The sequence below is a fragment of the Balearica regulorum genome, chromosome 4 (assembly GCF_011004875.1).
Source record: "Balearica regulorum gibbericeps isolate bBalReg1 chromosome 4, bBalReg1.pri, whole genome shotgun sequence".
NCBI lineage: Eukaryota > Metazoa > Chordata > Aves > Gruiformes > Gruidae > Balearica > Balearica regulorum.
The window spans coordinates 65,762,557-65,786,559 of NC_046187.1; the positions used below are offsets into that span (position 1 = coordinate 65,762,557).

A 24,003-nucleotide genomic window follows, 5' to 3' on the forward strand; every position below is an offset into this window, starting at 1 on the left:
AGGGAGACGAGACAGAAATACATTTTATCTATTCATCAGAAACAATCACAACAATAAATAACAGTAAGAGACATCTCTTTTCATGTCTAAATGAAGTTGCAGAAAAGGCTGTAGACAAATCTATATGGTATTAGTTATGGGGAAAAAAGCAACACTTCAGACGGCAGAACAATGGATGAAGCCTGTGTTACAAATACTATGATTTCAAATAAATGTTTAAAATCCCTCATTCCTTTCATTTCTATGCTGAGGTCATAGACGGAAGCATAGAGGTGAAAAGTCTTCCCTCTTCTCCCAACAACTGTGTGGCAGCAGAGTGACAGAGTATTGCCTTTGTCCTCTTCTCCTACCACTAATGCTAGTAATGCCTTTATACACTGTGTTACTACAAGATAAGTTGCAGAACAGCAATAACAAACAATTTTCGGCAATACACCTCCCTTTGTAATTTTTAAAAGTTTTTATTGAAGTTATGCTTATTATTATATTTTTGTGTTGAAGTGAGATGCATATAAAGATCACATTTCAGAGTGAAATGAATTTCAGTTCTGATGTGAGCAATCTAATTTTCAAGCACACTAGACAATTTATAAAAGTGTAAAATACCCAAATATTGTAGAAAAGGCTACTTGTATTTAATCTAAAATAAAGGTACTATAATGTGTGTTACTCTGTACTACTGTACTATTATTTGGTACGCTGCATAAACCATGTGTTTGAGTGCACACTTAAATACCATGCAAAACATATGGGGCTGACATAGACATGACAGCTTTGTTAAAAATTATTTTTTTTAGATTATCATACCGAATCTAGGCTTTGGCACTTGCCTGGAAGACTTAAACACTCTTTACTGTCTATGCTTCTTTCACAAACCATTCTTTCTAACAGACAATTTGCTTTGTCCTACATCAAATCAACTTTATCATCATATTACGAGTTTTGCTGGCTGGTTAGGATTTGATACACTTTTTGATCTTTCCAGTACTGGTAAGAAACTGGTAGCCATGTTTTGCACTTGCTATTTTGCCAAAAGAGTCTGGAATTGCAAACTTCTCTTGGTTATATGACCAATGTTTTCCTATAATTTCCCCCACTAAGGATTAAAGAGAATGTCATCCTAACAGAGTGAACAGACTAGAAAAATAAATTAAATCAAGATAAGGGGGAGAAGATGTTACTCTAATACTACAGTGAAGGTATTGTGATGGAAGATATGCCCTCTGCCGTAAGCTGCAGGACAAGGCATTCTGTGTGTTGCATTAAATGATTTTTAAGAGTGGGTAGGGCTGCTTTCATGGAGATAATGAAGTTCTTAGCATCACAGCTTACAAGAAGGAAAATAGGGAGGAGAGGGTAATCAGTGAATACCTGGGACACAAAGTACAAATCTCTGGGTCACTGGAGTGAAAAAGAATTTACAGAACTGCTAGAAAAATCCAGAATAGCTGGTCATTTTGTATATTGCATCTTTTTCAATAACATTAAATGAGTCATTCGCAAACCTCTACTTGCTCAATGAGACCAGCTTCAGGCCTAACTTGGAATTTAAAGATACCTGTAGGTCATGTTTAGAGATGAATCAGTTTTTAGTACTCCTAGAAATAAAACATCTGAGTATAGAAGCAACATATGGCCTAAAGAAATATGGTGGATCCGTCTTTTTTGCAGCTTACCTTCTGTAGATAGTTGGCAACAACTGCTCTGTGTGCATCTAGGTAATTTTTGCTGTCAATCACATCCCTCTCTTGCAGTCTCTTCTCATAGTCCTAAAGATATTTACTAGAGTTGGTGATTAGATATATATTCAGTGCTTTATTACATACAAGAAAAATGGTAAATATTTCATTAATATTAATGTATGGATCACAGTAAACCAAAACAGATGTCAGAGGTTTATAAAATGCTAATGTAAACAATAGCATTGCTAAACTTCCATGAAAAGAGACAAGAATTCCATTTAGTTACAAGATCCATGTGGTTTAAATTACTATGAATAACTTGAAGACTTCCTTCTCTTCTTTTAAAGCTGAACTTTGACCTGCTGCTGTAAACTGAAATTCCATTTGAACTGGAAATGGCTTCTGTTACTGCAGCTGCGATAGGGAGAATCCTTTATAAACAGAAGTCATGCAGCATTCGTGGAAGATGACCTGAAATCTGAACTGTGTTTTAATACACATAACTAGTTTTCATATTGTCTAACACTGGAAGAAACTGTACTTGTGGGAAAGTTCGTTGAGAAACAATTTTTGAGCTACTTTTAAGTGATATTCAAGAAATAAAGAGGTTTAATAGCATAATAAAAAATCTTTGGTTTTATGTTGTGAGAAAGTGAAAGCTCTTTAAGCAGCCAGAGTGTGAAGATTTTGCTTTGCCTGAGGTTTGATAAAAGAGTCTGTAGCCTAACCGAGGTGCTGAGATGAATACCAGTTACTATCACAAGAAAAGGTTTACAAGAAGTACTTGGTTCCTGGGCAGAAGTATGTTAACGGAGTATTTCTCAGGGTTGTGGCTACCATTCTGGTGAACTACAATGAAAGCTGTACTGACAGATGCAACTTTTATTCACCAATTTAGGAAAGTGTCTCATAAATTAAGAAAAGGCTAGAGCTGACACTCAGCTTTGAAGCAAAACACAGAGCCTACAAGTCCAGGGGGTCTCCCAGGACCTGCAGCTTAAGGGCAGTCTGAAAATCAGGTTGGCTTCAGAACCACAGCTAGTTAGCATGCAAAAGTGACTCAGTAAAATTAATCTTCAGGTCATTGTGCTACTGTTGTTACCTAAGAGAACGTAATTTTCTCCTAAGTCCAGGAAGTGCATTCTGGAAACACAGTGCTTCATTATTTCTGCATTAAATCTTTATCTAACTTTTCCAGTGTGTAATAATTATTGTTGAATAACTTCAGATTAGCAACAAAATAAAATAAGAATAGCTCTTCTGAGCCAGAAATCTTAACTTTTAGGCAGATCTGGTAATGACTAAGCTAGAAGTCCAATAATGGGAGCTGAATGTCTAACTGGGTACATGCATATAAATTGCTCTTTTCAGAAGACTTTTCACTGCAGTATGATTTAAGTACCACAAATCATTAATTAGTACTTGTTAACTGTTAGTAAACTTTTGGCATTAAACTTTCAGAAGAAATAAGAAAATATCATAAACTTCTGATAAAGCAAATAGACACAGACTGACTGGCTCTGACTCTGGTGCTTAATGCCAAATTGAAATGCTTCCCATTTGACCCAAGACACTTGTGTTGCTTTATTTCCATAAGTGTATCAAGACATTCTGCTTGCCCATGAGCACGGCATGTCTTGGATTATCAAAGTCCTACAGCCTGTGCTGCTGGGTTCATTGGTGGAGATGATGGACCCATTTGTTCTGAGGAACACAAAGAACCAAAAATATAAAGCAAAAGAAGATTTCATAGCAGTACTGCATATTAGTGCTATGCACTGTAAAAAGATTGGAGAGGACGATTATAACAGAATCACTTGGGGGAACACCACAGTGGAGAAAAAAAGAAGAAAATTTCATGACCTAATTGTATTAGGTCTGGCTGGGATGGACTTAATTTTCTTCATAACACCCGGTATGGTGCTATGTTTTAAATTTGTGACTAAAATGGTGTTGATAACACAGCAGTGTTTTCACTATTGTAGAGCAGTGCTTGCACAGTGTCAGCGCTGTCTCTTTTTCCAACTCACCTCCAGCAAGTAGGTTGAGGGTGCACAAGAAGTAGGGAGGGGACACAACAAGAACAACTAACCCAAAGTGACCAAAGAGATATTCCGTAACATATGTCATGATCAGCAGTAAAACAGAAAGGAAGGGGACTTTGGGAGGGTAGCCATTGGTCAGAGACTGACTAGGGATGAGTCTACATGTGGGAAGTGCCTTTACATCACTTGTTTTTTGTCTGTCTGTTTTTTCTTTCTTCCTCTTTCCTTCACTTATAAAACTATCTCAACCCATGAGTTTTCTTGCTTTTGCTCCACCTATTCTCTCCCGTCCAGGGTGGGAGGGAGAGTGGAAGTGAACAAGCGTCTTCGTGGTGCTTAGATGCCTACCACAGTGAACCAACAGCAGGAAACTTCCATTATCAGTGTAGACATGACCACAGAATTTGACATTTAGGAATAGAGCTAGGACATAAGATTGAAAAAATCACTACTGTCGATGAGTAGGATGCAGTTACTCCTGGTTGGGATAACCTGAGGAGCATGGGTTTGAATGGACTGCTTGCTGGGCTGAAAACAGGATGTACAACTGAGCTCTAACAGTAAGGATCAATACGTCAATGTCCAGTCCGTGTCCTTTAACTAGCGAAGTACCCCTGGGATTGATTATAGGGCCAGTATTACTCGGTATCTTCACCAGTGACCTGGATGAGGAGGCACAATGCACTGTCAGCAATTTAGCCAATGATACTTGATCAGGAAGAATGGTTAATACAAGGAATGACTGAACCACAGTTCAGAGGGCTCTTGATAATTGAAGACTATGACAACTGAAGTCTCAACAAAGAAAAGGTAAAATTCTATACTGAGGGTGGAGTAACTCCACGTGCCTGCACAGATTAGAAAGCAGCTAGCAGAGTAACAGGCATATTGAAAAAAATCTGGAGGTTATGGTTTAATGATAACCAACAACATGTTTTTCTGCAAAAGGCAAACCACAGCCTACATTAGCAGCAGCATGGCCTACAGACAAAGGGAAATTACTAGCCCCTCCAACTTGGCACTTGTGAGGGCATACCTGAAATATTGTGTCCAGTTCAGGGCTGCCAGTTCAAGAAGCATGTGGAGAAACTGGACAGGGCCCACTAAAGGACTACTAAGATAGTCAGAGGCCTACAGTACATGACCTACAAGAAATCAGAATGTTAGAGAAATGTAGGTTGGAAGAGACTTCTGGTGGCCATCTGATCCAAACCCTCACTCAAAGCAGGAACAACTCCAGTCAGGATCCTCAGGGCCTTTGCCAGTTGAATTTTCAGTATCTCTAGAGATGGCAATTCTAGAAACTTGCTGGACAACATGTTCTAGAATTTGAATACATTCTTTGTGAAAAACGCTTTCATTATATCCAACTGGAATTTCTCTTGGAGTAACTTGTGTCTATCATCATTCTCCCTCTAAGACAAGTCTCACTCTGTTTTCTCTGCACCGTCTCGCAAGGTGCCTGAAGAAAGCAGCAAGATACCCCCTCAGCCTTGCCTGCTTAGGCCAAAACAAACTTAGTCCTTTCAGCCTCTCCTTGTACATCGTGTGCTCCAGCTCTGCAGATATTCTGGCAGCTCTGTGCTGGACTTGCTCCAGTATTTCAGTGTCTTTCTTGCACTGGACAAGGTGTTCAACTTAGTCTGGTGAGGAAGAGATTAATGAGCAATCCAGTATCTGTCCACAACTATTTGAGGGGCAGTTACAAAGAAGAGTGTGCCAAACTTGTCTCTAGTTCCAGAGAAGGGAAAACAGCCATTAAATACAACTTGGAAGGCTCAGGTTGGATATGAGATTTTTTTTTTTTTTTTTTTTTTTAAATAATCACTGGAAGGATAGTGTAGCACTGGAACAAGTTATCCAGAAGGGCTGTGGAATCTCCTATTTAGAGGTTTTCAAGACTTGGCTAGACAAATTCACAGCTAACCTCATCCAGTTCTGGCAACAGTCCCACCACTTCAGTGGAAAGCAGGACTAGATGACCTCCAGACAATATTTTCCAAACAATATTTCCATAAGTCTATGAATTTTCAGACTTATTTGCCAAACAGCTAGTAAACCAACTAGTAACAATACTGCTTTAAACTTAGTTTTGAAGATCATATCATATAAACCAAACTTGCAATGGGTGATTGTGGATTTATCCAATTTACCCTTAATTTAAAAAAAACCCCACCAAATAAAACAATTCTTAAACTATTGTTTTCAATTTTGAATGATAACATGAAATGAACAAAGTTAGTCCACTAAATCAACTGGATCAGAAATGTGTATCAAAGATGTGGCACATCTTTTATTTAAAGATACAATTCTAATCTAAAATTTAAAAAGGAAAAATCTTTATTGTAAAGAACGAGACATGACTGAATTTGTAAATATCTTTAAAAAAATATATAATCCAAAAGAAACGAAAGAAAGGAATTTTTCAAAGAAATTTATGTAAGAAGAAATAGGGATAAAGCTGCAGTTGCCAGAATCTGAGATGATTCTTACCCTGCTAAGGAATGAACACATTAAAATGCTCCTTAGCCATACAAATTGCTAAAGAACAAAAGAATGCGTGACTTAACACTAATAATGGAGTTGAGATTAAAAATAATTGAAGTATGACCCAAATAAAAAAATGCACACATTGCATTTCAGTAAGGTAATTAACAGACAAGCAAGGACAGGGTAAGGTAATTGGAACAACGTACTAAACCAGAAATAACTGCAACATAGGCTGTAGTAAAACATAAGAAGGTTTTAATTCTTGTCAGTCATTGCTTCCAGCAGTCTCCACAGAAAGGGCTCAAAGGTTAATAAGCCTAAGTCTGAATCAGCTTTGCATTACCTTTCTATATTTGAAACCATCTCTAAAAAAAAAAAAAAAAAGTCTTTTACCTTTTAAAAAAAGCTATCTTAGAACACTTGTGTCTACAGCAGCTGCTGTGTTCTATATTTCTCCTTCCACAGTGTAGCTGTGGAAATATTGCCTTGGAAGGAAATTATCTTAATTACACTAAAATAACACCAGAAAAGACTGAAGGAATACAATTCTCATTTTTTACTCATCAGGATAGCTGTGCATTCTTTAAGGGACAAATTGACTTAATTGTAAGTCAAATATTACTAGCATTAAAACTAGAAAGAAATATTTCAGATAACATGCTACCTGGAAGATTCTGTCACTGATTTCTCGTTCATGTAAAGGCACTTGTTTATAGTTTCGGAACTCTGCCACATCCTCATTTCTGAGCTGCAAGAGTCGGAATCTCTTTGATCTATTAAATTCCTTATCAGAAACAAAATTAAATTCTTGCTGCAACTGTTCCAATCTGAAGAAATCAGGAACATGTGCCTCTCCACTTGTGGCAACCTATATTAGTAAAAAAATTATTAACCTCTTCATAGAAAGTGACAAAAGTCTATAAAATAACTTTTGTAAGTCTTACATACGTATTGCAAGGATGTTCATTTTAAGCAAAAGCAATTAAGATGGATCAAACTGAGACTGAAACACTGTGTTTTAAAGTAGGTTTTTGTTGAGCCAAGTATGAGATTACACATTTAAGAACACAATAAAATTCTATTTCCTCCTAACATAAACAAAATATTAAAGAGTAGGAAAAATGTAACATAGCAGAGTAACCGAGGAAGCTGTATTGTAAAGATGATTCATTTACACAAACAACTTCAACTACGTAAATAGCTCCTCAATTTGATGTTTAGAAAAGTCCCAACTGTTACAAAACACTAGATCTCTTTGTGCAACTCTCACTAATGAGCAACTTCCAACTTAATGTCATACAAGTACACTGGGAATACCCCTGCGCTTTAAGGAAACTTCAAACTCAAAATATGTATTTTTAAAAAAAATTATAAAGTAATCAGCTTGCATATTCCCTTATACCTATTTTTCACCACTAGAATGAATTAATAAATCATATTTTTAATAGACATTTTGCTTCTTAACACTGACACAAGTATGTCCATCACGAATTCAAATGCTACTACATCCCCAGCATACATGCAGGTCGCCTGAGAAGGTCCTGGTGACTAAGTGTTTCACAGCTCCATTAGCCCTATAGCTCTGAAAAAGCCACTCACCATGATCAGCTGCATCAGACCTGCATTGTTTGGGTCATTTGGATCAAGTTTTGCTTCTGCTGCCCACTTAGCTAGTTTCTTCATGTCAGTTAAGCCTGATGTGCCAATGGATGCAATAGCATCAGTATTTTTTAAAGCACTAAAAAAGAGAGAATAGACAGAACTTATACCTAAAACACATATTATTTAGCAATACAAAAGTATTTAAAACAATCTTAGAAAGAACCAATAAACTCCCCACAACCTGAATAGTACATTCCACTACGCAGTTCTTAGTTGTAGCTATGCAACTGAGGGAATGATGAATTGCAAAGGAAAGTAAGGGGGAAATACAAAGGAACTGGTGGAAGGAACTTTTATACAAGGTAGTAAGGTACTTACTGATACATTTATAATACACCTACACTATTCCATGTTGCTGATTACTACGAAGTAAGATAATAAATTGCTTCACAGCATGAAAATTAACATAAAAGTTTTGACAGTTCATACTGAAAAGAACTGCTCCCAGCTCCCCTCCTTATCCTTTGGATGCTCCTGCTCACTTTCTTGTATTCACAGTAGGCAGTCTGGAGGCCATTTGTACACTGACTTGCTGGCCAGGTGTCTGGCATCTTCTCACAAAAACCATCCCTGAAGCCCCCCTGCTACCAAAACCTTGCCAGGTAAACCCAACACATCAGGGCACGCATGTTATTAGCCAAACACCACAGAAGGTGGCTGTTGTCCCTTCTCTTGTTAGGGATGCTAATTTGAGTCTTTGTTCTCTACTCATCTCAGTATTTTCAAGAAAGCTTTAAGAACTTATGGATCTTTCTCGTGCTTGGTTAGAATCAGCCAAATATCCAACAGTTACTGGAGAAGCAGATAAAGTGGTAACATCAAAGTTAAATCTTTAGGCGCTGGTCTTGAACAAATGCACACTGAATCACAATTGTGCTGAAAATCTAATGGGCAGCAAAAACTAACTTCAGGCACAAAAATCTTGTCTCCAGCCTTCACGATAGACAATGGCAAGTCACTGAGGGTTGTTCATCTCTAGAGGATGATTCAAAGAAGAGTGTTTTACAGCAAACTTCCTTCTGAAATTCCCCATTTTTCCATTTACTACAGTGATTAGTCTCCCAAGTTGAAAGTTAGCCTTTGGGAATGTTTTTCCTTATGTTTTAATCTCATGCTATTCCGATCTCATTGAAGTCAACAGGTTACTCATATGCTAATCAGCAAATTACTCCAACAGCTGCAGCTTAGGTCAAAAATAGTAACAGAGTGATTTGAATGCCAATGTCTAGCCTCTAAATAAATAAAAAATTCACAGAATCTAATCAGCTGGGAGAGGTACTTTCTCAGTGTTAATAAGTACGGGAAAACTCTTAAGGCTTTACAGTGAAGTTACCTGAGGTGATTACAAAAGCAGACTTTATGTATCATCTCCTTGACTTTACTGAAATTATATAAAAGCAACAAAATAGATGAATAATCTATAATGTCCAACTAGCAGCCACAGGGCAAATTAAATTGTTTTGAATGGAATAATATACTCATTTCTGCATGAGGCTTCTGATGGAGAAAAATCGTGAAAGAGTATTATCTTGAATTATTCACCGATTACTTCACTAACAGTGTCAAGCCCCCATATTAACTTCTGTTGCTTTCATAAAGTAATTTTTATCATTAATTACAGAAAAGGCATTTAAAGCATGTGTCCCAATAGCCTCCCCAAATGCACTTCAGATAAGAAAGAGCTGGAGCTTCTGTTCTTAGCAAAATGATTGCAGGAAAGCTCCTTGCCAATATATACATCTTCTAATAGAAAAATCATAAAAGGGAATTAATCAGCTTGAGTTTCACTTTAATATTGTCTATAACTAATATACTAAAAGATAAAATTTCTAACCAAATTCTATTTACCAAAAACGCATACCCTAAGATATCTGCGGGGGGGTATGGCACAAAGTAAAATACCTAAACTTAAGGAAAAAGATTAAATTCTTGATTATGAAAGTCTATTTTTTTAAATACTAGTTTAATCAGTTTCCCACGAATCACTGAAAATTCCTATCTTCTTACCTCAGAATGCCTGTGTTTTGCTGAGATACTGGAGGAATTAATGGGATTCCTTTTTCTCCAACTGCCCAAGAGACACTATTGGATACCTTCCCAGAGGTCATTAAAGTCATTTTGTTGCTACCATCAGCTTCAAATGAGAAGGACACACCTATTAAGGGAGGGAAAACCCAAAGCAGTATATTTATGTATTAAAACACAATGTCTAAACATCTTTACAATACTTCCCGAAAATAAAGTCAAATATCCTGTGCCTTTATATAAATAGGGTAATGTGAAACAACTCGATTCCCCTGCGTGCTGTGGGAAAGGACTCTGCTCTACAAAAGGAGCATTCCATTCCACCTAGAGAAAGGCTTTCCATTTGGGTTGAAAGCTATGTCAAAGGCTTTTTTCTCGTTCACACTATTTAATAGTTTTGATAATTTTCAGATTCATCATACTGTTCTTAATGAAACATGGTTTAAAACATTAAAGTCACTGGAGCTATACTGATTAATACCATATGCTTACTCTGCAGTGTCAGAGGCCTGATTACTTAAATACTAAAAAAACCCCAAACACTTTCTAGAGCTAGTAGAACTCCACTAATACTATAAACCAAATAATAAACACACACATTTTTATTACATACAGCTTAAGATTAGTAAGAGATAAGAATTCCACAGCAAACTTTAATAATAAGAATCACAACTGTTTTATAAAATTCAGTTACAGAGGCCGTAAACGCCCTTAACAGAATTTACTCTGAAACGCACGCCAACCTATTACTGCTATAGAGTTTCAGAAAAATGCGAAACACAGAACTGACAAAGACCAAGACTCCTTACCACTCCCAACCCCTTCATGGTCCAACACCACACGCTGATTGCTGCTGAACTCTATTTCTTCCATAGGAGCACTGCCTGTCAGAACTGTAGTCTCAGGAACAGGTATGAACACTTCAGCCAACAAGGTGGTGCTGCTTATACCAGTTGTTTCATATATCTAGGAAAAAACACGGTGACAGACATAGTAAAAAAATTACACGTGTATTAACGAGAAGTTGAAAACATATTGGGGGGTTGGAACTAGAGGATCTTTAAGGTCCCTTCCAACCCAAAACATTCTATGATTCTATGATATTGTAGGGTATTTGGACAAAAGGGTTTACTATGACTTCAGCATAAAATAATTCATTTAAGGCAACTGTATTCATTTACTTTCTAAAATATCTAATTAGCAGACATTTCAGCTACCAGCAGCTAACTTGGCCTGAATTGTTCTTGAAAGTCTATCTTCCTCACCCTTCTAATGCATCTGAGAATAGTACAACAAACTCCAGACTTTGAAGAGCATCATTGTACAACATGCAACTGCTTGTGACAGTTACTGGCATCACGTGAAGGTGCCAGAGGGATTTTGCCTCATTAATTCTCCCATACCACAAAAGGCAGGGTAAAGCACATGGTCCCCATTCTGGCAGTACTGCAGGCTGCTTCCCTCTTTCCTGGCCAGTTGCAGGCTCAGAGCGATGTGAGTTATTTCTCCATTCAGGTGTTTTTCATCCAAGATGACTGTATTCCTTTTCACTTTCAATTTGTTTGTTACATAAATGGAGCAGGTGAGGGGTATACACCCTCCTCTGAACTACTCATGATAAGTTACCTAACAGGAAGAGTCATCTAACAAGAGAAGTAGGATCCTGATCCTCCTAAAAATGTATTTGCTCTGAAAATTATTCTTGTGAATCATTCATTAATTCATATTTGCACCAGGAGTGGCGGTGGTTTGACTTAACTGCACTGTTGATCAAGTCAAGCGCAGTAAGGGACATCACTAGCAATGAATTTTTTTTCTTATCCCCCTCCAGCAAACATGATTATTTTACTGTGTGGACAATAACATTTTAAGAAGGCCATTTTGGCAAGTTTATCTGCAACATAAATCAGTTTTTCTAAAATGAAGAAGCTGCTCCACTAACATATTTAATCACATGTGCCAAATACTTAATTTCCCCCATGTAGCCCATAGTCATGTATATATACACACACATATATCGAGAGCACAAGCATCAAAAATGTAGCAGCAAAGTTGGAAGTTTGTGACTGGAGAAATCAGGAACAGGTAGAAGACTGATGATTTACAAAGGGTCTTTCACAGGTTTTTCAGTCTTTATAACACTACCACAGAGCAAAATACAAGCATTCCAGGAGTAATTACATCTCATCTTTTTAAAAGTTACTATGATAAATCTTTATCTACCTGTAGTTTCAAACTCTCTGGCCAATTGAATATTTGTAAATTGAAAATCTGTCCAAAGTGAACTCTGAAATCTGAACTTATCGGGCGGGTAACAGTCCTTGATACTTCTTTGGAGTTGAAAAGGACTTTTATAAATGCAGAGCATTTCTTCACATCTTCTCGTCGCAAAACTTCTGCTCTGTAAATATGTCAAACAAGCTGTGATATCATATTTAATAACATTTGTATTCTTTGGTTATTTTTAATGAGAAGCTGATTCCTCAAGGGGAAACAGAAGTCACCTAAATAAAGATGGTATTCTTCTAAAAATGTCATTACACAAGAATGGCTTTAAAACTATTATTTAACAATGGTTTTATCTTCTCATGAATATAAAATGATTTAAAAATGAACAGGTCAAATTTTAGATTCACTAAAGCCACCTCGATATAAAAGGAGATTTTTAGGGCAACAAAATTCCCTTCTAGTCCCTTGCTCCAAAGCACAACAAATGATATCAAATTGAGTTAAGATTTTGGTGGTTTTAGTCACTGGGAGCAGAACAGCCAAGCAATATTCCTTGATGAGGCTATTTGCTGAATAATTACTAAACAAAGCAGTTTTTAAATGACTAAAATCTGCTAGATGTATGTTAAATTGCATGCGTAAACGTGGAAAGTAACACAAACAAGTAAATTTATTTTATCCGCAGTGAAATCTCTGGTTTACTATGCCATTTCTTTATTTTCCCTTTGCTGACTATAGCACAAACCTGGTGTAAAGGACTAGATAGTAAGAGTGGTACTGCCAGAAGCGACCTAGACTCTACACTGAAAACAACTTCTTTATATATACACCACTGCTCTGTGCAGATGGTCAAGGAACATCAGAAGGTTCAAAAGGAATGTGTAGACGGCATTCTCCAAGCCCAGTATATACAAGGTTACATGTGTCTTAGAAAAAGAATTGTTATATCAGCTTCAGAAGCAAAAGTTTTAACATTTTAATCACTAGGCTAAACAGAATGGTGAGCACACGCTTCTGAACTTGTACAATCAATTAATATGTAACAGCAGAAAAATCACGACAAAAATGTATAACAACAAAGTAATTTGCAGGCCAACATTTATCTTACCGAGGACACAGCTCAGTTGGAGTTATGCTTCCGGACAGGACCAGTTCAGGAATTAGAGCAGGCTCTCCAGGCTTCCTTCTGCAGTTGTCAGCCTTTTCCCTGACCTGCTGCTCTATTTCCAGGCTACTGGCCATTTTAGGAGGGATGGGTTTTACACGTTCCTCACCAAAATCACAGTCTTCTACTGATTCTTCTTCTTCATGAATGTCTTTTTTCTTCTTTTTCTTCTTGGACTTCTGGATATAAAAATATTAATGTTCTTCCTGAACTTGTTTCAATCAGTAGAGTTTTTTTCTCTTGTTCTCTTGATTCACAAGTGATAAACATGTATGAGAAATGACCATACAATTTTAAAATTACCACACATAAAAACAAGATTTCTCTCATTCTGTAGTACTACTTCAGACTCAGAATGCACCAATGCATTCATACACTTCAAAAACATAATATGCTTCATACAAAACATTTATTTAACCTTCCCAACCAACTTACAAAATAAACATATTTCTTGAACATTCTGGCTAGCAGCTGAGTTCTCATTTAGCCTGAGTTACCATGTGCATTCTGTTAGGATTGAAGGACAGTTACTCAACCAGTAGCGACAGTTCTTAGGGTATTGTCTGCATACACATTGACAAAGCGAATGCACATGTGCCGCAAACTTCAGAGCACAAAATTTTTAGCTTAGCAGTATCTTTAGCATGTGCAGAATGATCCCTTCCCTTCCTTTACGCCAAACAGAATAAATAAACAGAAATCCACATGCCTTTCAGCATCTCCTAAACTGCTGAACTCCAGTGTTCATACACATGTTCAGCTTTAGACAACTGCAAGCAAGCTCCTCCTTCCACAGACTTACAGATCACTTGGAAGTACAGCTTGATTGGAAGCACCAGCCACTTCACGATTTAAGACACCATAAGCAAAAGAGGAGGAGGTGAGGAAAGCAGTTTTTCCTTACTAACTGAAGTATTTAGCCAAATAACTTGTTCACATATTTTTATTAATATTCTTTCTTGGCTTGATTCTGTTACCCTTTTTGTTCTTGTATTTCCTTCTAAATTTATCTAGTCTCTTCTACCTCTAGTGTGTTCCTTAGATTCACATGGTGTGTGCTAGCAAGACGCCAACAGCAGTGATTAACCCAAGTACCTTGAGTAAAATAAAATGAAGTACTTGTGGGCATGAGAGGAAGTCTGTATACTACATTTCACTCTAAAAGGAAAGAACCACAATCATCTTGGTCTCAAGACAGTTTGTGACTAACACAATAAAAATACGCTGAGAGCAGCTTTGGCTGGAACCATTCACCATGGTATTTGTGAAGGCATAACTGGCTAGAGGGAGATGAACAATTCCCACTAGGATCAACACTCGAGACTATTTGCCTTCATTTTAAGGTTTACATTTATTCATCCTATCCTACAAGTGAATTTACAGGACACTAATGAGTCATGTACCATATGTGTTCTGATAACAGGAATTTCCAATACCTGCAGATCAGCTTCCCCTCAAACATTTTAAGTGCCTTCCATAGATACTGCATGTACATGAAAAAAAAACCCAACTTTCCATAAAAGCATTGGCACATGCACTAGATTCCTGAAAACTATATTTGAAGCATCTCCTTAAACTTTGTTATGCTTTGGTATCCAAAAAAATCAGGGTTCAAACTGGGCAGTAATTATATTCAAGTATGATCACCATTACCCTGAGGTATTCAGTTGTCCTGGTTTTAGCTGGGGTAGGGCTAATTTTCTTCCTAGTAGCTGTTACAGTGCTGTGGTTTAGATTTAGGATGAGAATAACGTTGATAACACACTGGTATTTTGATTGTTGCTAGATAATGCTTACACCAAGTGAAGGACTTTTCAGCTTCTCATCCTACCCCGCCAGCGAGGAGGCTGGAGGTGCACAAGAAGCTGGGAGGGGGCACAGCCAGGACAGCTGACCCAAACTGGCCAAAGGGATATTCCATACCATATGATGTCATGCTCAGTATATAACTTGGGAGGAAGCTAGCCAGGAGTTTAGGTTGTGTTTTGGGAACTAGCTGGGCATCGGTGGACTGTGGGTGGTGAGCAATTGTGCTGTGCATCACTTGGTTTGTATAGTCTTTTATCATCATTATTATTCTCTTCCTTTTCTATCTTATCTATCCTGAAATTGATTTTTTTTTCTGTATTAGAAGGACAAATTTTGAACACAATAATAATTTTAATTTTTTGTGAAACTGAATGATTTAAACAAACCTGTGTCTTCTTCCAGGATTTCCACTCTCGTAGCTCAGTTTTATACTCCTCCATTTTCTTTTCGTATTCTTCCATACATTCTTCTAGTAATTCATTTATCTCAGCCTGAATTTCTGCTTCATATGCTTCTTCATCTAATCTCTGATCAACCTCTTCCCTTCAAAACAAGTTATCAACATGTTGCAGAAATTAACATAAGGGCTACGATTAAGTCTATAATATATAACATAAGTCTACTTCTCCATGAATTAATTTCGTTATATCAAAAATGTATTCTATTCACAAATACCAGCATAGACAGTTTAAGAGTTGATAGCAGATAGTTACCATCCAGAATGAATATAATTACTTTTTCTTAACTCATTAGCCTTTAGAAATCCCCTTCTGTTACAGTAATTACTTGTTATTTTAACCTTCCTTCCTCCCCAAACTCAAAAAGAATAGTGGCCGGCTCAACCAGTGCCAGACACTACTCAAATTCATACTTTTGCACCCTGCATATCAAAATTGTAAGTTCCCAAATTGACTAATCTTATAAAAGATTAAAGATCACTGCTGGCAAATGAAAGAAAAAAAGCGTTATCAAAACATACTTCCTTAAATAAAGTTTTATGGGTGTGTTAGTAAACTTCTGAAAGTCACGGAGGGATTTAATTTGTTTCCAAACTTTTATAATGGTCTTAAGCAACATTCTGTCTTTTTCTTGTTCAGCATCACAAAGTCTTCTGGTTTGCCTAGAAATATATATACATATGCACAAAATCAATCAGAATTGTATAACTCAGTGGAACAATAGAGTGAAAACCTGCAATAATAAAAGCCAAGTGAAGTGGGTTTCAATTTGATTGATGGCTGCAATGGTTTAAATCCAAGGAGCATAAAACCCACGGTTGAAGATGGCAGGATTTGATTTCTTCTGTACTCTAGTCTCTTGCATTTTGGACAATCTGATTTCAATTACAGTTCATTCTCTAGAGATCTCAAAGTTTTCTGAAACATTTATTACAGCTGTACATCATTAAAAACATTTTAAAGTCCATTCATGTAAACAACAGCCCAGGAAACATACACTGCTGCTATGAAGTAATGCTTATTACAATCGTACATTACAAAATATGTTTTAAACTTAACATGCTTCTAGCTCCAGTAAAAAGGACTCGCAGAAATGAAGTAATGTAGTAATGTATGAAGTAATGTAAGTCCTTTGACAGCCCTACAAGATTCTTAACACAAACATTTTTTTTTCCTCAGAATTGGTATTTTACATTTCCACCCTCTATCTGTTTGTAAAAAGAGCTATTCATTAGCACTTTTAATGACCAAAACACACTTCTGATGTAAATGTCTATGCGGCCCAAGCACAGACTGTTTCCAGTACTATCTTGATATCTAAACATGTCTAGTAAAAATAAAGTGATTTAAAAAAAATAAATGTAAACCAACACATTACTACTTGTAATATTCAGAGAATGTGGAAGACACGAAGGCTGAGAGAAATACAGAAGAAATATATCATACATTATTTAAAAACATAAGCAAATTTAGTAAAAACAATAAACAAAGATGAAATACAGACTTTCCAGAAAGCAGTATGAGTAATTTCTCCACTTCATTATCTAGCAGTTTGAATATTACTTATCCATGCAGCTTAACAACCTTTTCTCCTTGTCTAGGAGATGAAGTTAGAAGACGAAGCTTAAAGACATGTGGAACATGCGGGTCAGTAATTACACTTATCTAACGTATTCAGTTTGGAAGCAGGACCTTCCAGTAGAGAATCACCTCTGCTACAATACAGCAGCCTTAAGAGCCTGAAACCTGCAAGCCACAGCATACTTTGGCTTCCTCCTCAGCAAATGAGGACAGTAGGGCTGAAATTGCTAATTTGCCAAAGTTTTCTGCATTCAGATAACATTTCATCCCCAAACTGATGAAAAACTACAACTCTGATCTTCAGACAGTGAAGAGTATACATGAGTTATGTTACCGGAGGGTGGAGGAAACAATTAGATTATTTTCCATGCTACACTCCTCACATCTGTAATTTCTCATGACAACTACATTGACCATCAGGGAAATGCAATGTTAAAGGAGAGACAAGGCAGGTCAGATGTTTTTACCAACATATGTGGTCCAAGTTAGTATTAAACACCGTGACAGTAAAAATTCCTGAGCCCATCTGAGCCTCACATGTATAACAGCTTCCAACAACAGAGCTGTAGCCAGAAAGAATTACAGATATGAAAAGCCCTAGAATGATCCCAGCCAAGCTCATCTCACATTACTTATCCAACACTGATCTCACCAACTTCAGCCGAGTTTCTCCTGATTCATAATAGTGTGACACTAAAGTACTCAAGACCTAGAAAATCACTTAAGATATCCAGAAGGAATATTCTATCTAATTAGAATTAAACATCAAGCAAGCCTCAGGGTTGGTGCTGCAATCCAAGAAACTCCTTCCTGCAGTGAACCTTCTCATTACTATTCTCATGCTTTCCCTGGTGAGAGCTCCTGTCTCAAAGGTACTGTATGGTAACTGGACACCTCCTGCTCCTAGTCCGCTAGCAGATGTGTTAAGCAAATATTAATAAAAGCTGTTCTTTTTCAATGGAAGGATGACTTTGTCCTTCAGTAAAAAGAACACATTGTAGACTTCTACATGTCCTGCACAGACACCAATGTATTACAAAACAAACTACTTGAAGGATAAAAATCTGAAGCAGCAATTCCCAAACTAAGAGTAGTGAGTGGATGTGTAAGTATAAGCAGATGTAGATTTCAAGGTTGAAAGTAGAACTGTTATTAAAAAAAATTATTTTTAATATTATCATGTGATCTACTACATCAGTCTAAACTCCTGTTTATTTAAATTAATACATTATTGCCTACTGTCAGATTGTGAAAAACTTTCAGATTTTTATTAAGTATCTACTAGTTAAAAGGCTGTTCAGCATGGATCTCCGAAATAATTTTTATCATATTGCTTACACTTACAGCTCACCACTGTCCATCTGCCAAAAATAATACTAACTTTTACTACCAAGCCCAAAACTGTAATATATTTTTACTACACAGTTACTGTCCAAGAACAATAACCGTAATCTTGTAAAATGAAATTCTACCATTTTATGTATATTAACCCATTAGCAAAAACACAGCCAAAATACCTAAGAATAAGAAGTTTAATTACTCGTGTAATGAGGAAGAAGATTATGGAAAAAACTAAGGGTTTTGTCTATTGAAAAATTATATCACTTGCATTGTTGTGAGAGCTTCATGCACCCAGCTGATGTCTATTGAAACCTTATTTTAATTACATTTTATTTGTGCAAGACACACCAGTAAATACTTACCAAGTAATTAATAAAAGGTAATCAAATTAGACCACTTTTGAATCAAGATTTCTGCCTAAGATCTATTTTCTTTATAATTTTTTTTTTTACTCAACCAATCAGTAAGAACTCTTAAGCTGTCAAAATTCTTCTAGAGCTATTTAAAGCAGAATTTAAAAGTCTGACCAGAATCATATTCTGTACCAGCATGGAAAGGAAAAAAGGAATACAGCTTTAAAAAGCAGTGCTTTAATGAATCCATACCTACCTGATCTCAATTTTGTATTCAGGTATGCTCTGTTGTGCCACAGGACTAGGAACACCAGCATCACCACCGTCCATACTACATTGCACGGCATTCCTCAAAGCATGCAGCTTGAATGAATGAACAAGCAATTAACAGATGGTTTGACATTTAAGAGGCATACAGTGTAATGCAACTTGACATGAAAGAGCTAGTTACAACGTAACAGTAAACTGAATCGATTCTGTATTTACAGGGTTTTGCCATGTCTCTGAGGTGCTGATTCTTCAAGATGAAATTCTAATCAGTATCCCTGGACATACAAGGGAGATTTACTGACTTTGACCACTGTGACAGATCTAACCAAGGGGATAAGACCAATCTAGAGATTATTCTGAAAGCTCAGTGATCAAAGGGGTAAGAAAAAAAATAAAGTGAGTCTGCCTAAAAACCAAAAGTTTTTGCGACTAGAAGAGTCACTAAAGGTAACCCCAGAAAAATCAATAAGCAACAAAAATGAGTGGATTGTGGATTTGATGAGTGCCTTACAGAAGCTGGGCACCTTGCAACAAAGCATTTAAGCATAACATACTGCATGTAACAACTCGAAGAAGAGAAGGTCTAAGGAAGAGACAGAACTGGGAACAATGGTACAGTTCAAATGCACTTTTGAAGCCATACTGTCAAGAGAACAGGCTGCACTTTCAACTAAGATTTGAAGATAGGCATCATATGATTACATGGAAGACAGACATGTAGTATAGGAGAATGCAAAAAAAACCCCGAAAACACACGGCTGTAAAGGCAAGAGAATGTGAAGGACTAGCTAGGAGAAGAGGCAAAAAATAAGGAACAGGAGTAGGAACTAAAGTTTTAGTTATTATGTTGCTGTAGGTTTCCTTAAGGATAATACTGAATGTGAAACCAGAAGGGCTAATTGCACTGCAGGAGACAAAAGCAACTCCATCCAAAGTAGAAGCAATGAAATTATAAGTCAAGGAGCAAAGATTTTTTTAAACAAATCTTTCCAACTGGAGAGCCGGAAGCATATAGGTGAAAACATACATGGGCAACCACAAAATGAAGTTAACTGGTATAAAAAAAGACGTTGAAATAAATTTCAACTGAATAACTGAACACATGGAAAGCTGCTAGTACCATCTGGGGCACAGACAGCATGTTTTATAAAAGGAGACAGAAAGTGCAGTTTCTTTAGCCTGCCAAAACGAGGACTGAAAGGTGATATATTTTAAGATACAAAGAGCAAGCATCAGAAGTGGGTAAGTCTACTGGGATGTGGTGGGGAGGGAAGGGAAAGCAGAATAAGAGTTGTTTAGGCTTAAGAACAATTTGGTTGCAACAATCTGGCCATTAAATAATGACTGCTAGAAGAGAGAGTTTTTAAAACTGCCTGTCAGTAGCAGAATGGTGGCCAAAATACCTAATTGTTAAAATCTGTTTAAGAAAAATATATTATGCAGTTGCCTACAATACTGCCAAAGTATTGTGGAAACACTCGGGAAATCCCTTCCACACATAAGTTCCTGTAATGCACGCATAGAGAACTGAAGTGTTCTGTTTCACTGGTTCACAGAAAACTAAAGCCAATCCTTCAAAAGTAATGACAAACGAAAGTATACCAAAGAATTATTTTGAGACTGTATGAAATATTTGTCCAGCATTACAACTATAACCCAAGGCTTTCTAACAAAATTCAGAAGTATCTGTACAGCACCTACTGACTCTCATTATAGTAATATAAAAATGAACTTGCATTCAAAGATTATTTTTCCCTTATGTTAGCCCTTCAAGGTAGAAAATCCCATCACCTTTAATTTATGGAAATCTGAATTTATATGTACTTAATAATCAAACTATTTTTAACACACCAGCCCTACTACACAGAGCCATGTTATATCACAATATTTACCTCACATTTCTAAAGAATTGTTATCCTTTCAGATTGCAAAAGCATTTTAAAATGCTGCTTTAAAAATATTCTTGTGTGCCCTGATGATATTAGAATTGTACTAACAATGGCTGATGCTCGTGTACAAATTTACACCAGAGAAGATCACTACCATTACTTCCAATGCACAGATAGAGGAAGACTGACATGGTAAATGTGACAACACTATGCACTTAAAACACAGCACCTGTCACAGATATATACCTGGAAATGGGTCATTGACTTCTGTAGAATTTGGTGAAATTAAACGGCTTCCTTTTACTTTTAATCAATAACTGAAACTAAACTTCATTAACTTCCCCCCATCCTTGAGTACTGTCTTCTGCTGTCTGCCTGTCAGAGCTGCTGTGTGCAATCCTGTAAAGTCTTATCTATCATTCACCAGAAAACATTTTGGGTACTCTAAGGAATACTATGTAAATGTTATTGTATTCTAACAATTCTAACAATTATATTCCCTTTACTTCAGAACCTGCATAGAGTTCATTTTAAATAGAAGATCAAAGAAATTATTAATCTTAAAAATGCAGTTCTGCACTGAACACGCAGCAACCAAAGTGAAATACTTAGGTTTTACCTTTTGATAAACTGCCATTCATTACATACAATTAGCATTTCATCACTCTGCTCTGAAGAAGCAAATTCAGCTTTTGCCTTAAACTGTCACATCATTATCTCAATAAGCTATGATGACATAACAGAAATACCTTGTCTGTGAGAAGTTTGGTAAGATTTTTCTGTTTTCTTGCTAAATACTGATCATATAACTGAGACAATTTAGCTGCTAACACGTGCTCACGGCTAAAACAGGGATGATGAGTGAATATCAGTCCAGAAATATCAATATCCAGTTGAAACGGTCCCTGAAAATCTCCAGGTCCAACAAGATACTGATTGGCAGATGTCATTTTTATTGCCTGAAAGAAAAAGAAAAATGAATAAAATTGATTTACAGGCTCCGACAAAACTATCTTGCAAAGAGATCCTGTGACAGAAAATGACCCATTTAACACCATCTACATCTAGAGTACTGTAAAGGCTTCTGTGGTAATCTCTTTGCTTTATTGATAAGCGGGTGGCATAAAACCACCATGGGTATTCTATGCAACAGAATTTTGATAACCCATATGAGGCTGAAATAAGAAGTCATCTGCCTGCACTGCAGGTTTTGCTGAAGAATGAAGATGATGACACTGAACTGGAAAAAAGAAAAGCCTGTTCTCTTTTTACCTCTTTTTTTAGTATCACTTTATTTCCTCTTAGAACTGAGCTCTAAGATAAACAGTCCAGCTCTCAGCAAGTAGCTTTGCTTGTAGACCATTTGGATAATGCAGAAGAGGAAATACATTATTTGCTTCCCCATTCTAATGCCAGCAAAATTCACACCTACAAAGCCCAATAAAAGCTTTCAGCGACAAAGCTTAAAGAGTTTGCTTCAACCAGCTGCAACCGAAAGGCAATCATGGTAACCTTATATCCTCAGGTTACTGACATTCAATGAGATTTAGCAGTGCTTCCTGCCTGACTACTGCTGCACCCCCTTAGAATTCTTCAGAATAGATTCATCAGAGATATTCTGGTACCATAAAAGATGAAGTTGTTCGTTACGTAATATTTGTTACAGCCCCTTCATAAGAACTGGAAAAAGGGGGATTGAGAAGGGAATTCAGCTGTTGCATAGCTCTTTTAGAGGTATAAATGGTCATGAAACACACTTAAGTCCACCTGATCTTTCCACATTCAGTTTCTCAAAATGTTTAATATGACATAATCTGACATAAAAATGACAGCTTTGAATTCTTTATGCTTTAACTATTTTTCTGCCCATAAAGGACTCCTAAGCATAATGTCTCACTTTCAACAGTGATTTGGGAATTTACATGTCACTATTCAAACCTGGAGGTTTTGAAACATAAGCCAAGAGATCTTATCTTTACTAAAATCTAAGCAGCAACCTCTTTTCCTGTATGCAGAAACACCCTGCATAAGTCTGTGGTCCTGGATGCACCCCAAAGATTGCGTATTTGTAACCAGCATCAGTTAAAGGGCAACATTTGAATCTGTATCAACAGCCACAGGCAGAAACACTTGTGCAGCCCAAAAGAGGAACCCACTTTTAAAGTCTAAAAACTCATAGTTTTTCCAAGGGAGTAATAGAGTGCTAACAACCAGAACAACCAAAGCTTGCTTAAAGGTTCCTGAATGGTTTTAACTGAAACTTACTTTGATTTGTACACACTGCAACTGTTGTTTGCCAGGGCAGGTATGCTGTGGTTGAGGGAATAACAAAAAAAGATCTGAACCAATGCAACGTAACTCAAAACTAGTTGCTTTCTACATGAACGACCTCCACGTAAAGATTTACTTTGGAGGATTTTCATCACTGTAAAATAACCATCATGCACATGCCCTTCAATTATTTCTCTCAAGTTGCAGAGAGCTCCTCTGTCCCAATCACCAAGTCTTGTCTACGAGGAGCTTTATAGATACACTAATACAGGAACTACCCTAGGTGGCATGACCATATCTAAGGGTGGCTCACAGAGACCTTGGTGACTCACAGACTTGAAGCAGTTTGTCACGGACTGCCACTACTATTTTAACCAGTAGTATTGGCTAAACTCTTCATCCTTTTGTAAGCATTGTTTTTACAGAAAAATACAGGTGGAATATACTTGAAAAAGTAAAGCACATTTAAAGACCAGTTGTGGAACCCCAAAAAGCAAAACTCATGATTCTTAGTGCAAAACCCTTCAGCTCAGCAGGGTTTCTGCTGCAGAAGAACTGGGACATTGGGTCTCAGGAAGTGCATATATGAAGCAGACCTACCTTTCTATACACTGTTTCAAGTTCTGGTGCGATGCCTTCTTCCAATGAGAATATTGGAGGCCTAGTAGAAGACTGTTTAATTGGATTAGGCAATGCTAAGATTTTACCATCATCACCAAACCACTCTTTCCCC

At 36.9% G+C, this 24,003-nt stretch overlaps 1 protein-coding gene across 5 annotated transcripts in view; it reads right to left on the reverse strand.

The window, feature by feature from the left end:
• Positions 1-24,003, reverse strand: part of LOC104640656 (complement C1q tumor necrosis factor-related protein 7) — a 126,033-nt gene that overhangs the window by 21,986 nt on the left and 80,044 nt on the right. For all 5 annotated transcript variants that reach the window (XM_075752456.1, XM_075752455.1, XM_075752458.1 and 2 more), the window contains 12 exons: positions 23,871-24,002; positions 21,749-21,958; positions 19,097-19,203; positions 16,087-16,227; positions 15,494-15,650; positions 13,242-13,477; positions 12,128-12,305; positions 10,714-10,870; positions 9,887-10,034; positions 7,817-7,955; positions 6,882-7,085; positions 1,677-1,769 (listed from right to left, as the gene is read on the reverse strand). In XM_075752456.1, the coding sequence (XP_075608571.1) occupies positions 1,677-1,769; positions 6,882-7,085; positions 7,817-7,955; positions 9,887-10,034; positions 10,714-10,870; positions 12,128-12,305; positions 13,242-13,477; positions 15,494-15,650; positions 16,087-16,227; positions 19,097-19,203; positions 21,749-21,958; positions 23,871-24,002 (1,902 nt within the window). The remainder of the gene's footprint in view (positions 1-1,676; positions 1,770-6,881; positions 7,086-7,816; positions 7,956-9,886; positions 10,035-10,713; positions 10,871-12,127; positions 12,306-13,241; positions 13,478-15,493; positions 15,651-16,086; positions 16,228-19,096; positions 19,204-21,748; positions 21,959-23,870; position 24,003) is intronic.